General features: G+C 39.0%; 1 protein-coding gene across 1 annotated transcript in view; it reads left to right on the plus strand.

Annotated features, from left to right (window-relative positions):
• The window catches only part of KCNQ1 (potassium voltage-gated channel subfamily Q member 1), a 336181-nt gene that overhangs the window by 219722 nt on the left and 103091 nt on the right, over positions 1-13368 (plus strand). The window contains 2 exon segments of the mRNA XM_039553144.1: positions 6023-6098; positions 12597-12691. Coding sequence (XP_039409078.1) covers positions 6023-6098; positions 12597-12691 — 171 coding nt within the window.

Genomic DNA, 13368 nt, shown 5'->3' on the forward strand with positions numbered 1-13368 from the left:
AGATAGATGAATTCGTCCAGTTTTCATTTGTCTTGTCACTGGTTTCTAACTTTGCTTACACTGAAAATGTTATGTGGGAGCATTTCTGTAAATTCCAGTACCTGAAAGCCTACAGGAAAGACATTATTTACAAGGGCAAGCAGTGATAGATCAAGGGGAAATGGCTTCAAACTAACAGAGCGAGTTTAGGTGAGGTATCAGGAAGAAATTCTTTACTATGGGGGTGTTGAGGCACTGGAATAGGTTGCCCGGAGGATCTGTGGATGCCCCATCCCTGGGAATGGTCAAGGCCAGGTTGGAAGGAGCTCTGAGATACCTGGTCTAGGGGGAGGTGTCCCTATCCACAGCAGGGGGTTGTAATGAGATGATCTTTAAGGTCCCTTACAACCCAAACCATTCTATGATTCTGTGTAAACTAAGACCATTTAATGAAACTTCAGTTTTGTAGCTGGTTTGCTCTTCAAATGTCATCATACTTTTCTAATGCTTCTGGGCAGCTTTTACTGGTTTATCCTTAAGATAGTTTTTGCAAGTCATGTATGGGCCAGGCTATGTGTAGAGAGCCCCCAGTAAACTGATCATAATGATGTCAAACAACAGTTGCTAAACTAGCAACAAACAAAAGGAGAAACTGGGTAGTCGACAATATTGTAAATAATCAGTGATTCTGATTTTATCCCTGGGTATGGCGATCAAGCATTTCCTATTTCAGAATACACAGCGATGCAACCTAATCTCTTCTAATTTACAGCAAATTCTAAAGTGTTGCTCAATACAGAGAGATTCCCATCTGGGAATGGGCAGGGAATGACAGAATAACCTTGAGCCACAGCAAATTCTATACCTAAAGTGCCTGGAGGACTAAGGATGGAAGATTTCATTAGACTTAAATGCTCTAATGAAATGGTTTAATGTAGTTACTCTGAATCTCATCCACCAGATTCTGTGACAAGGAATGTTTTTCAGTTCCGGAATGGAAAAGAGTATTTCAGTTCACATGCACAACATATGATTAAAAACTGATGCATTAAAGATAAAGCTCAAATCTAAATAATGATTACTGCCAAAAACTTCAGACCAACCAACTTCAGACTTCTTTCTTAATACTTTACCCTGTCCCAAGTCAGAAATTTAAGATGTCTGCAGAGAATTTAAATAGGTTTTAAAAACTGAGTTTAACTTCAAATTAGTGTTAGGTTTACTGAGAAATGGGCATTTTGTAAAAGATATTAAAAATCTGTGGCTCTCTCCAACTGAGTTTTCATTTTTATTAAACTCATTCTGAATAGACAGCATTGACCTTTTAGCTCCGATAATATCAGCGTCCACGTTCGTTGGGAGGCCTGTGCCAAACATTACGGTCCTGATAATGAAATGTTCTGCACAGGAACAAAAAGGCAAGTGTTATAAATAGGAAATTAGCACCACCTTTTCCCTGCCCTGTTGCTTTAATATTTCTGTTAACACTAAACCAATATGTAGAACACCTTCCGGAGATGAAAAGGGGAACAAACTTCTAAGGGATTTACTAAGGGTTTCATATAAAATTTAGCAGCTTTATAAGGACAATAAGTATTTCTAATTAGTAATTGCTTTTCCTTTCTTACTCTTTATTGAAATAACTCTATTTGAGCATGGGGATTAATCTTGTAAAACTTAATTTTAAAAAAAGTTTTTTATTTTTCTTGAATCATAGAGCAACCAAACCACACACCTGCTTACTTCCTTTTTCATCAAGCCACACAGTTTTTGCAACCAAAAGGTTTTAGCCTTTGTCCCAGAGCATTCTTCTGGGGTGGCCCTGCAGGTTCCCTGCCAGGAAGAGGGCAGGCGGGTGCTGGCTGAACAGTGACATTCACTGGCGGCTGTCAGTGAGTGTGGGACTGGGGAATGAGCCACAGCTTCGGAAACCTACTGAGGTTTGGGCTCATTGTGTTGTGAAAAATGAACAATACGTAGTCAAATGTACAAAAATCTGAATTGCAACAGTTCAGAGCATTTATTGATGTATAACAACTTTCCAACCAAATGGGAATGTCAGTTGAATTACATAAAGTACTTCATCATGCTTGTTTTCCAATTTAAGTGAAATTCCAGTTCAGATTTCTGATGGACTGATGAAGAGATCAGGTTTCCTCCAAGTGCCTGGTTGTAGGTTATTTATCTTAACAACTAAAGGAGGCAGGAAAAACTAAGGATTTCTAGTCACTTAATTCTGCCAGGCTTTCTTTTTTAACGTGGGTGCTCAATCCATAGTATTTTGTTGCCAGGGTTTTTTTATCCTCATTTCTTGTGCTTTGAATAGCCCCTGCATCCACAGCAGGTCATTTTTAAGTGCAAGTACAAAGCAGACCTAGTTTATACCTGCAAATAATGTAGGTTTGTATGAATCTATTGGTCCTGTTACAACTCGGCTGGTCTTCTGTTTTTGAATTGTTACATCCTTCTTCATCCATCTGGATTCCTAAGGGTTATAACAATGCTGTAGATTCCTTGGTGGCTTCAGGACCTAATTCTGTGAGTTTAAGTCCATGAGAAATGCCACATAGTATGTGTTATATTCAAGGTGATCTTGATGTCCTGTTCATATTGAGAAAAAAATTACTGGTAGCCAGTGAAAGCTACTGGCAGTTTTTCTTCAGAAGGGTGCAGGCTGAGAAGCTGTCCTGTATCAGAAATGTTAATCTTCAGATTGATTTTAAAGGCATGCTATGTATATTACTGTTTAAGGTGACATGCTGCTGGTTATTAGAACAAGTCAAGTGGTGTTTGGCAAGTTCCCTCAGATTTCAGTTATGATATTAATGGGCATGGGGATGATGAGGCTCAAAGCCTGATGAATGCTCCAGAGAGGAAAATAGCTTTGTTGCCAAAAGGGCAAAAGCTGTGCCTGCTGACCCTGTTGCTAATGCACTTATCCAACAAGCTTTCCCCCAAAGTCAGGCAAAACTAAACATCTGAAAATGAGGGATTGCAGTTGCAGGAGAGCTTAGCTCACGCAGCCACACTGAAGCAGGCAGGCTCTCTGGAGTATCCCAGCAGTCCCTGAAAATCCCTTCCACGCTGCTGGCGGAGACTCACTGTGCACAGCGGTGCTTCTCCAAAGGGTGTGGGGATGGACACACCAGGAAGGTGAGGTGCTGCACTCTGGCAGCACGCTCAGGTGAGGTCATTTCCAGCCACACTCCTAAAAAAAATAAAGTATTCACAGAAGTGAGGGCGGTAAGGTATTGAGTGCCCATCTGATGTCTAAGCATGCTCCATGTGCCCAGAGGTTGCAGACAGTCCCTCTGTAACCAAAATTCAGAGATGTCACAAGTGGCTGAACAAACAAATATCACCAGTTAATGATTAAGCTCTCAATTTACTAAAGCATTTGTTACCAGTTTGCCAAAGAGATCAAACAACCGTGAATCATAACCTTGGCTACTAATTAAATCCTTTATTCCCTTCTCTCATCGCAGAAGCATTTAATCTTGAGGAATCAGGACAGCCTGTTGTGCAGAATTACATTTTACAGCATAAGCAGAAACAAGCTCACTGTAAGCATTCCTACTGGAGCCGAAAATGGGAAGGATTAAAATGAGAATATTAACTTTCCCTCCTGGCATGGTAGTTCATGTTAGCACTGAAAAATGATTGATAGTGAATAGGTGCATTGGAAAATCATTTTGCTGGTGTAGCTTTGTTATTTCACTGAATGGCAAATATCATTTTTATTATCTGCCTGCCTTGCTTATAGATGGGGCTTGTCCTCTAGATAGAGAATGAAGGATTTGGTGTGCTCTACTGGTGACTGGCTGTCCCAAAGAAAAATGGTTTACTCAGAAATAATGGACTGTGAAGAACACCCCAGAGGAAATGAGGCATAAACCAAAATACTACAAGCAGTTTTATGGCAATTCAAATATATTTCTATTTGTCAAAAGATGTTTTTGTGTGCTTTTATGTATAGGATGTATAGCTGCATGATATCATACCTTTGATATTTACTAGAAAATTAAACCGTGTTTACCTTTTTGGCTCCCATCTCTGTGAAGCAGAACTTAAAAGCCCAAACACTCTATTTCCTTTGGGTTTTGGGGAAGTCGTCCAAGTCCCTAGCAGCAGAATGATGCAGCACAGGCTCACAGAACAGGGGTTTCCTGAAGTAGCATTAGGCTAACTCTGTCCACTGGGAATTGATCCAAGCACACGGCCATTCCAGTCAGGAGTAGCAAATTTCCACTTTTGTAACTCGAACCGTGATGTTGCAGTCAGATCTGTGGGAACAGGGACCTGGAGACAGTGCCTCCAAGACACCTTGGGAAGGTGTTAAGAGGGAAAGGACTTCCTATGCAGATCCAACTGCAGGTTTGGTGTATAATTTTTGAGGTGCAGACAATTTATATAAATAACTTAGAGGCATAGCAATCTGTAGACCTGTGGTGAAAAGCTGTATATTATTAGCTTGAAAAGCAGTGCATTTTATGCTGTTTCTGGAGAAAGTAATCTTTTCTATCATTGCTAAATCTGAACAATTTCTATAACAGAAAGAACTCACCCAAGAGGCAATAGCTAGAAGTAGGAAATGATGGCTCTTTTTGGTTCTGTTTCTGGCTTTGCAGAAAGCGGTTTTTCTGCTTAAAAAAGGGTGAGTTTTCAGAAGGGGAACACCCCAGCTACACCTATTCAGACAGCAGGCATCCACCATTTGCACATGCAGAACATTTTTTTTGCTGGGGGAGATCTATCCTGAGGGAACACCTGAATACTCATTAAAATTCCAGGTTACGTTTAGCTGAAGAGGCTTGGGTGATACCAGGCTATATCCTACTAAAGACACAGACTTGTATAAACTTTTACAGAACTTAAATATGACTTCTCTGTTCCTTAGTGAGTATGAATGCTGTCATCTTCAGCAGAAACAGAAAGCACTGCAAAGTGACATCTCAATATGCAGGTCTATCAGTATTACTAATAATAAGCTTATAAAGATAAAACATCTGGAACATCTAACTCTGCTTTTACAGCTGCTCCCCAAAGCCATCAGTAGAAGTCTGTTTGGGATGAGAGTTAGAAACACTTGATGTTCATGCAGTTAAAAAGGAAATAAAGGTGGTGCTGTAATGTCATTCAAGTGCATCTTGGTAAGAGTAATAGAACGAGCAATCTGAATAATTGGCTTCATGTTTGAGATGGTATTTTAATGTTAAGAAGGAAGATGCATTATTTTTTGCAAGCTTTGAAAAATTTGAAGTGCCTGTTGGTCTTAAGGCACTCTTTGAAAAATAATGTCAGGTTCTATGAAAATCTGTCATTTGAAAGTACAATGAGCAAATTATTTTCTTTTTATTCTCTTTTCAGACCATATGCATATGCACAAAGAGGGGGATATATTTTTTAAAGACCTGTCAGATTATTTTGTCATTGTATTAAGTTATAGTTCAGTTTGGGGATAAATATGTATGTAGATGTTATATCCAGCAACCACAAGACCATTCGGATTGTTTAGCAGGCAACAAACCAAAAATCTTTCAAGCGTTTTTTTTTTAAATAATTCCTCGGAAAAAAACAGGATTCATTAAGTGAAGAAACATGTGATACAGAAATTATGGGGTGAACACCACAAAAAAACCAAACAAACCAAAAAACCCTAAAAGATGGATTTCTGGAGTGACTGTATAAAAGCCGTTCATGGCTGGATATGCATGAACTTGGGAGTTTGGGGGTTCTTTTGTGGAAATGAAACTGGGAGGTATGCATGGTGGTTTGCTTAGACACAGAAGGAAGTTATGTGGACACTTCTTTTAGCTCTGAAATGTGTGCAAACCTAGCGTGGGTGAGATAAAACCCTGGATTTTCAGAGCCTTCTTGAAAGGTGAGGAAGGTCAGCAGAATGGTGTGTTGTGCTCCCAGGCTGGATGGCAACTACTTACACTGCACACTGATGTGTTGGTGAAGGATTTTCTGCAGACTGTTATATTTACTGTCTGGATGGAGATGCTCTTTCCCCCCCTCACTCTCCTCCTTTTTCCCACAGGCTGAGGGAGCACCACCGTGCTGCAATCAAGGTGATTCGGAGGATGCAGTATTTTGTGGCAAAAAAAAAGTTCCAGGTGAGTTGTGAATAGAAACCTCCTTTTCTAAATAAACCCTTTTATTCTCCTGATCCATTGTTTCTTTTAGAAATTTAAGAGAGACTAACACAATTCATTTCAGTAATGGTGAGCTACACCCACTATTCTCTCCCTCCTTCAATAGGGTGGTTGTTTCATGGCAGGTTAGTCAACTGTGGATGCACTGGAAATAGGCTAAACTCCTGAAATGCAGTCTGAATTAAAATGTTATTTTCTGCTAATGGACTTGACCCTTAGCCCTCTGTTATCGCTGTCTCTTTCTGGCAGTGCAAACATTCTCGTATGTCTCCATTAATTCTGAGCTGTGTGCTGCTTTCATGCCGAGTCAGTAGGATTAGAGATTAAAATACTACCTCAGCCTTGTTTCTGTCCCTTACTCAATGATAATGAAGTCCTGATAAGAAACTGAGGTGGAAATTTGTTCGTGTATTGGAAGGTTTCTCATTTCTTCTCCTTTTTCCCCTCTGCATGGTAGGAGACCTCCTTCCCAGTTAGTGAGATATCAATTATCTTTCCTCCTCTGGCCCTCAATGACACATTTCCTGTGTGCCGCTCCACTTGCTGTGGTCTTGTGATGCCATAAGCATTTAACAGTAGCTAATTAACCTTGTTTCCTGGTCTGAATAAAAAATTCTGACTGCACACTTTCTAAAAATCAGTTTCATTAATCCAGTAAAAACACGCGTCAACAGCCTTCAGCTTGATTTAAACCAGATGAATACATATATATATAGGTAATAAATATATTACTTTACTTAAAATTAATTTATAAGGGTTAATCTTCAGAGAACAGGCTTCACAACTGAAAATGCAAAGGATGAGAGAGTCTTAACTGCCTACATCCATTTTCACACATGACCTCACTACTACTGCTTACAATAGGCCAGAAAGCTATCCCACCTCTAATCTAGACCCTCCAAAAAAGGGAGAATGTAATTTCTCCTTCAAATGTGAAGGCCACAAAACTTAAGATCAAAAAGATGTTGATGATGATGATTTTCAATTGACAGTCCAATATATCTGTAAGGCAAAGTCTTCTGCTACTTCAAACCCACGATTTTGATTTCCTTGTAAAATTTAGAAGCACTGCCTGAATTCTTTAACGCATTTCTACTTTGCATATTTTCATTTTTACTTAAATTCTTGAGTTAATTTATGACTAACGTTGCCTGAGCTTTTCAGAAAATTGCGTTAGTTATGTATAATGTATTCAGACTGTCACCATTGAGGCTGAAATCTCCCATGTCTAGAGTTTTCTTGAAAAGAGTGCTTTCAAAAACTCTTCTAGCACATTTCACCTTTTATTATCATTATTAAACTAAAATTAAGAAAGGCACAATGTCTCAACTACTTGAAATTAATATTTATAGTCATTTTGTTGAGAAGTTTCTTAGCACTTGCTGGTCAGCACTTGAAACTTGGCAAGAGATGTGGCCCATTCCAGTCATGTGTCTGCTGCTGTTGTGTGAATAATTGCCTAAATGTGGCCTGTTCCATTAAAATCTAATTTATTTTCATTCTAAAACTTGATTGTGATCCTTTGCTCTGTGGTAATTACTGAATCATTGCTCTCATAAATTTAGATCATAAAATATTTGCCATGGTATTAACTAAACTGCTCAGTAACAAGAAATCCACACGTTCTATATCTACCTCCCAAGTGGTATTTGTCAGAAACAGATTTTGAAAATGCCTGAACACTGCGTGCAACATTATCCACCTGGCAAATAAACCAAAGTCCCCTGCGGCAGATGATTTGATAGAAGCTGAAAAAGCATTTGACTGAATAGAATGGGACTATTGAGTTCATACTTAAAACTTGTTTGTGCTCAGTATCTCGGTTGCTAATCTGGCTTCTCAGTTGTACTCTCACTTTCGCATCTGCAAAAGGCCCAGTCCTGGCCATCTGCAAAACTCCGCAACAAGGTTGTCTCTCATCTGTCTTTAGCAGTCTTCCTTCTTCCTGAATAACCAGTATTAGCTGCTGCTAAAGAACTGAAGATGTCATTTGGCTGAAGTGGGGTGGATCTCAAGTCACCCCGTGTACAAGTGATACGCTGCTGTTCCTTCAGAAGCAGAATCTCCAATAGGAATGTAGGGCAATATCTCATACTTCTCCACAGTTTTTGTATGCAGGTTTATGATCCAGCTTAAAAATTTGGAGAGCACCAAAGGTATAGTTTTCTAAAGCACCCAAGTAACTTAGTGCACAAAGTCACCTTGAAATTCAAGCCACAAGGTGCTTTTGAAAATCTCTTCTGTAATTAAGAGATAACCACTGTCATTATTCTTTCATCAAAGTGTGTTGTAAATCTGTTCCATGCACATAAAATAATCTTAAGAAATTAAATTGCTTTGACATGTGCCAAGTAATGACTGTACTGTTCCTAATAAGCAGACTAATGTAATATCTGAAAATAAGGTAAAGCAGAAGCTGCATTTTAAAAATGTATCTTTCAGCATTTAAGAGGTCTGCACAGCTGTCTTCTGGTAGATATTTGATTTCTAAGCTTTATGTTTATGTGAAATGTATGTTCCAAAAAAAAAAGAAGATTCAGATATTTTCTTTCCGTAACTATTGAAAAAAAACCAGAACAAACCCACAACCAAATTTTATCTGAAGTGCTTTGGGCTATTCATGCTTAAAATTAGCTGGAACACTGAGGAAGGACAGCACTTTACAGGAGTACTTTTTAGAGATGCCTGTGAAGCTTTTGAGTAGGGCAGCATAGGAAGAAGGAGAGGAAGAGGAAAATTTTGCAAAATAGGTCCCAGCATGAACCCAGCATGGTTCTTAAACTATACCAGCTGTTTGCAGGACACACCTGTAGGCCTAAATTTGACTAGATATATTTTTTAAAGAACTCAGCTAATAACAGGGGGTGATGGCATCAGAAGGACAAAAGCCAGTTAGAAAGCAAAGCCTTCCTGTTTAAAAATAAATAAATAAATAAAACAAATAAAGAAAAGCTAAACAGGGATACAAAGATTTTCAAAGGACATGAAAAGCAAGTCTTTGTGAAGTATCATTTCCTCTTTAAAAAGAAGGAGAGAAATTTAGGCTGTGTTTCAAAGTCCAGGTTTAAATATAGCCCTTATGATGATGCCCATGTATAACCATGAACCCAGCACAATATTATAAAGAATTAATACCTTTTTTATGGATGCGTTTATGTTCTCGTAAAGTCTGTAGGACTGTTTCAAATTCTATACAAAAGATCACATTCAGCACAAGTCCTGTGCATCAGTGAAGGTGAATGATTTGTGGTTAAGGAAGGATTTTGTTGATTATAGGGAAAGCAGACTTAAAAATGAATGTTTTTCTAGACTTCGTTCACCCTACCTACCAAAAAAGAATTTCATGTATTAGTTATAAAGCAGATGTTTTTGACAAAATCTAATACTACAACTGAATTTCAGAAAGAAAATCACTATACTCGGTTATCTTACTGATTAATGAGTAAATAACCTTTGTTTTCTGAACATGAAAGTTTCTAGAAGTCTTAAAACTTACATACATGGATACAACTGTGATACGCAAAGACCAGGAATTTGTTCTGATTTCCCATTTTCATTTTGAAAACTTTAAAGATTTTCTTTCCACGTAAATTCTTCCAATTGAGTAAGTTAATTTCCTTCTAAAATAGCTTTTTAACTTGTGGTTTGATTTTTACCATGGCAAATATTTTATATGTAACATAAATTAAAAATACAGGTTGCAGTTCTACTGCTGACGTAACTGTTGCCTGATTTGTTACAATTTCCCTGGAAAATCTTGCATTTCTAGTCTTGTAGTTCATCATATTACGTGACTCATATGAATTGTGTGTGTAATCTTTTCTAATCTCTGTACTGCACTCTACTAAATTATGTATTTCAGTGCCCTGTGCTTCACGGGGTGTTCTATCCATTTTATTTGACTGTTACTTGGTTCCATTTCCCGGAAATTCCCCTTTCCTGGATTCCCCTCTCCCTTTCCCAGGTCTGCCACCCTGCCCATGCAGTTACTAGGGAACAACAACAGCCACAGCCAGCGGTGTACATTTAATATTTGGCATTGGCTTTTGTACCTTTTACAAACTTTCATTTATGATGGGGGAAATTTTAACTTATTTAAGAGTTTTGCCATGAGCTTTGGTTAATTAGCAGAGGACTAAAAGTAAGGAAGAGAAGCAGTTAAGGAAAGCTGTGGGACTGGCTTCTGCTTTTGTCTTTTCCATACTCATTTGTTGTCTGCTGCAGGGTTTTTTTCTTTTTAAAAAATTATGATATGGTCAACATCAAGAGTATTTTCTCATGGAAGATCAGCTTTCAATATCAAGTAGTTACAGAAAAATCAGTACTGGCTATTAAATACCCAGTCATACTTAGAAATGTGTCTTTATTCATAAATTCTATTTACTCTAGGTTTTCGGTTCTTGTTTTAAAGAGAAAGAAACAGCCCTGTAAATGAAAAACAGGCAGGGAAATACCTACACTACTGTCAGGCTCCTGTGGCAGAGCATGAGGGTGGCAAGGGAAAGCTCTGCATCTTTATTCTCACTGAACACCTTCCCTTATTTATAGAACAGAAAGAAACCAAGAATTCTTTTTTTTCTTAATGTCACCATGTTTACAGTACTAGTCCATGGAAAGATTTATGGGCTTGTGCCATGGCTGATTCATATTTCTTTCCTTGTGGATGTCAGTTACGGTTTTTGTGTGTGTAAGCAGTTGGGATGCTTGGGAATTCTTCTGTGCTTCTTGGTTAGATTGAAGCAATTCCCAGTCCTGCTCAGCCTTCCACTAGAGAGTATCTCACATTCACCCAAGGCTTGCAGTTCACTTGGGGAATCTGGGAGACTGAAATGTAATTTGTTTGATGAAGCGATGTTATTCCTGAAATGTGGGTGCTACTTCCCAGGCAGGTGCAGAGGACTGCATAAAGATACCACTGTTTTTTTGTATTGTATCTCACTTTCCTTTGGCTTAGAAAAAAAGGTATTTATGGCATGGAATAAAGGAAATCCTGAAGTTTGGGAAATAAGATAAAGCAGTGCAGAGACATCTGCTTTTGAAGTACAGGTGACAAAATACTTCTGAGACTTCAAAAGGGATCCAAGTTCTGATGTCGTCGAAGCTACCACTGAAAACTCTTTTCCTTGTTCTCAAAAGGTGCAAGAAAGGAGAAGTTGTAACTCAGCGTTACCAAGGGTTTTACAAAACCTTGAAAATTATCTGTGGAGTTTCTATAAACAGCATAATGAATGAGTCAGAAATCATAGAATAGTTTGGGTTGGGACGGACTGTTAAAGGCCATCTAGTGCAAAGCCCCTGCCATGAGCAAGGACATCTTCACCCAATCAGGTTGCTCAGGGCCCCTCCCAACCTCACCTTGAATGTTTCCAGGGACGGAGCATCCACACTTTCTCTGGGCAACCTGTTTAAGTGTCTCACCACCTTCACTAAAGAATTTCTTCCTAATATTTAATCTAAACCTGCCCTCTTTCAGCTTGAAGCCATTTCCCCTTTCTCCTATCACTACAGGCCCTTGTAAAAAATGTGTCCCCATCTTTTTTAAAAGCCCCCTTCAAATACTGAAAGGCCTCAGTGAGGTCTCCCTGGAGCCTTTTCTTCTCCAGGTTGACCAACAGAACTCTCTCAGCCTGTCTATAGCAGAGGTGCTCCAGCCCTCTGATCATCTTTGTGGCCTCCTCTGGTCTCATTCTAACAGGTCCATGTCTTTTCTGTGCTGGGAACCCCAGTTCTGTCATGGATTGGACTCTATATTAAAGGTATCTTAAATTTGTTGCTGCCCTTCAACACGTTCATTCACTTGCTTTGCAGTTAGTCTTGGTGTTTATAGGTTGATACTATTGCCTTTAATACTACACAAAACTTGTTTTATTACTAATAGGTCAAATTAAGTCTTTTCCATATATGAGGTGCAAATTACAGACACAGGGCATTTCTTGCACCAGTGTTTCCCAGCAGTTTTGAAAGCTCAGCCAGTCTTTCAGGAAGAGGAAATCAGTCATGCACCTTCATTTAGGACTGTGTTTTAACTTCCCATGGTAAGACCTGAACTGTGAACCCCAACTGCTGACTGAGAACAGGGGTTTGTGCATGTGCACGACCTCTTTATTTTTCAGTGGCCAAGGAATATGAACCTTACTTCTAGAAAAAACTAGAGTGTGCACAGACTGCTGAGCAAAGTGCCAGATAAACATTTTTGGCTCCAAGCTCTTTTGAGCTCAAGTTCAGTGGATTATCTCTTGAAAGGCATACAGACCTGCAGTAAGAAAAAAGTGGATGAAATGAGAACTGTCAGAATTATTCCACCAAAAATGTGTGATCATGGCAACAATCAAAATAACTCATATGTTTACACAGTGTTAAAAGAACTTACTGTTTACTCTTCAAAAACATCTCCATCGCCACTGACCATTCCTCCATCCTTTTGACTAAAAGGCATGTTTTTTGTCTCTTACTTTACAGCAAGCCAGAAAGCCCTATGATGTCCGAGATGTTATTGAGCAATATTCCCAGGGCCACCTCAACCTGATGGTGCGAATCAAGGAGCTACAGAGGAGGTACATCAGTGAAGCCCAGCCTTGGTGTACCTCAGGATGTTTGTAAATTGGGCAGTGATTTGGGGTCTACGGATAAAAAACTGACAGGGGTAAAGGTGCCATATTGGCAGGACTGTGCAAAGTTAGGGAATATGAAATGGCATTTGTATAAAGTTTCTTTTTCACACAGGGAGGAAAAGGCAAAAAAGCTTAAAAATCTGATGATTGGGACTTACATGTATTACCTCAGTCCCTGCTAGCTGTGACTATAGACTGCAATCCCTATATGTTAGGGGCTGTGTCATACCTGGAGAGTGCAATACTCTCACCTGCTCTGGTAGAATTGCACGTAAGAGCAAACTAAGAGATGACAGATGCAACAAGAAAGCTGCAGAAGAACAAGGAAAAGACAAATCAATGCTGATCATGTGGAAAAGTGATGGGCATGGTAAAACTTTGCAGTGGTTAAAGAAGCTATAGAGCAATCTAAGTCAAATCCCATTTTGTTACTATACTTTTAATTTCAAGCTACTCTTGAGCTACTCTCAATAAAGCAACTGCTTCACTTACAGGACAAACCAGAATTGTCTGAACTTCACTTTGTTTGTTTGTGAAGAGGCCTCCCTGCTTCAGCTAGGGAGAGTGAAGTGGCTGGTTCAGACTGATAAAAAACAAAAATGTTTTCTTTTTGTTTTATA

The sequence above is a fragment of the Corvus cornix genome, chromosome 5 (assembly GCF_000738735.6).
Source record: "Corvus cornix cornix isolate S_Up_H32 chromosome 5, ASM73873v5, whole genome shotgun sequence".
NCBI lineage: Eukaryota > Metazoa > Chordata > Aves > Passeriformes > Corvidae > Corvus > Corvus cornix.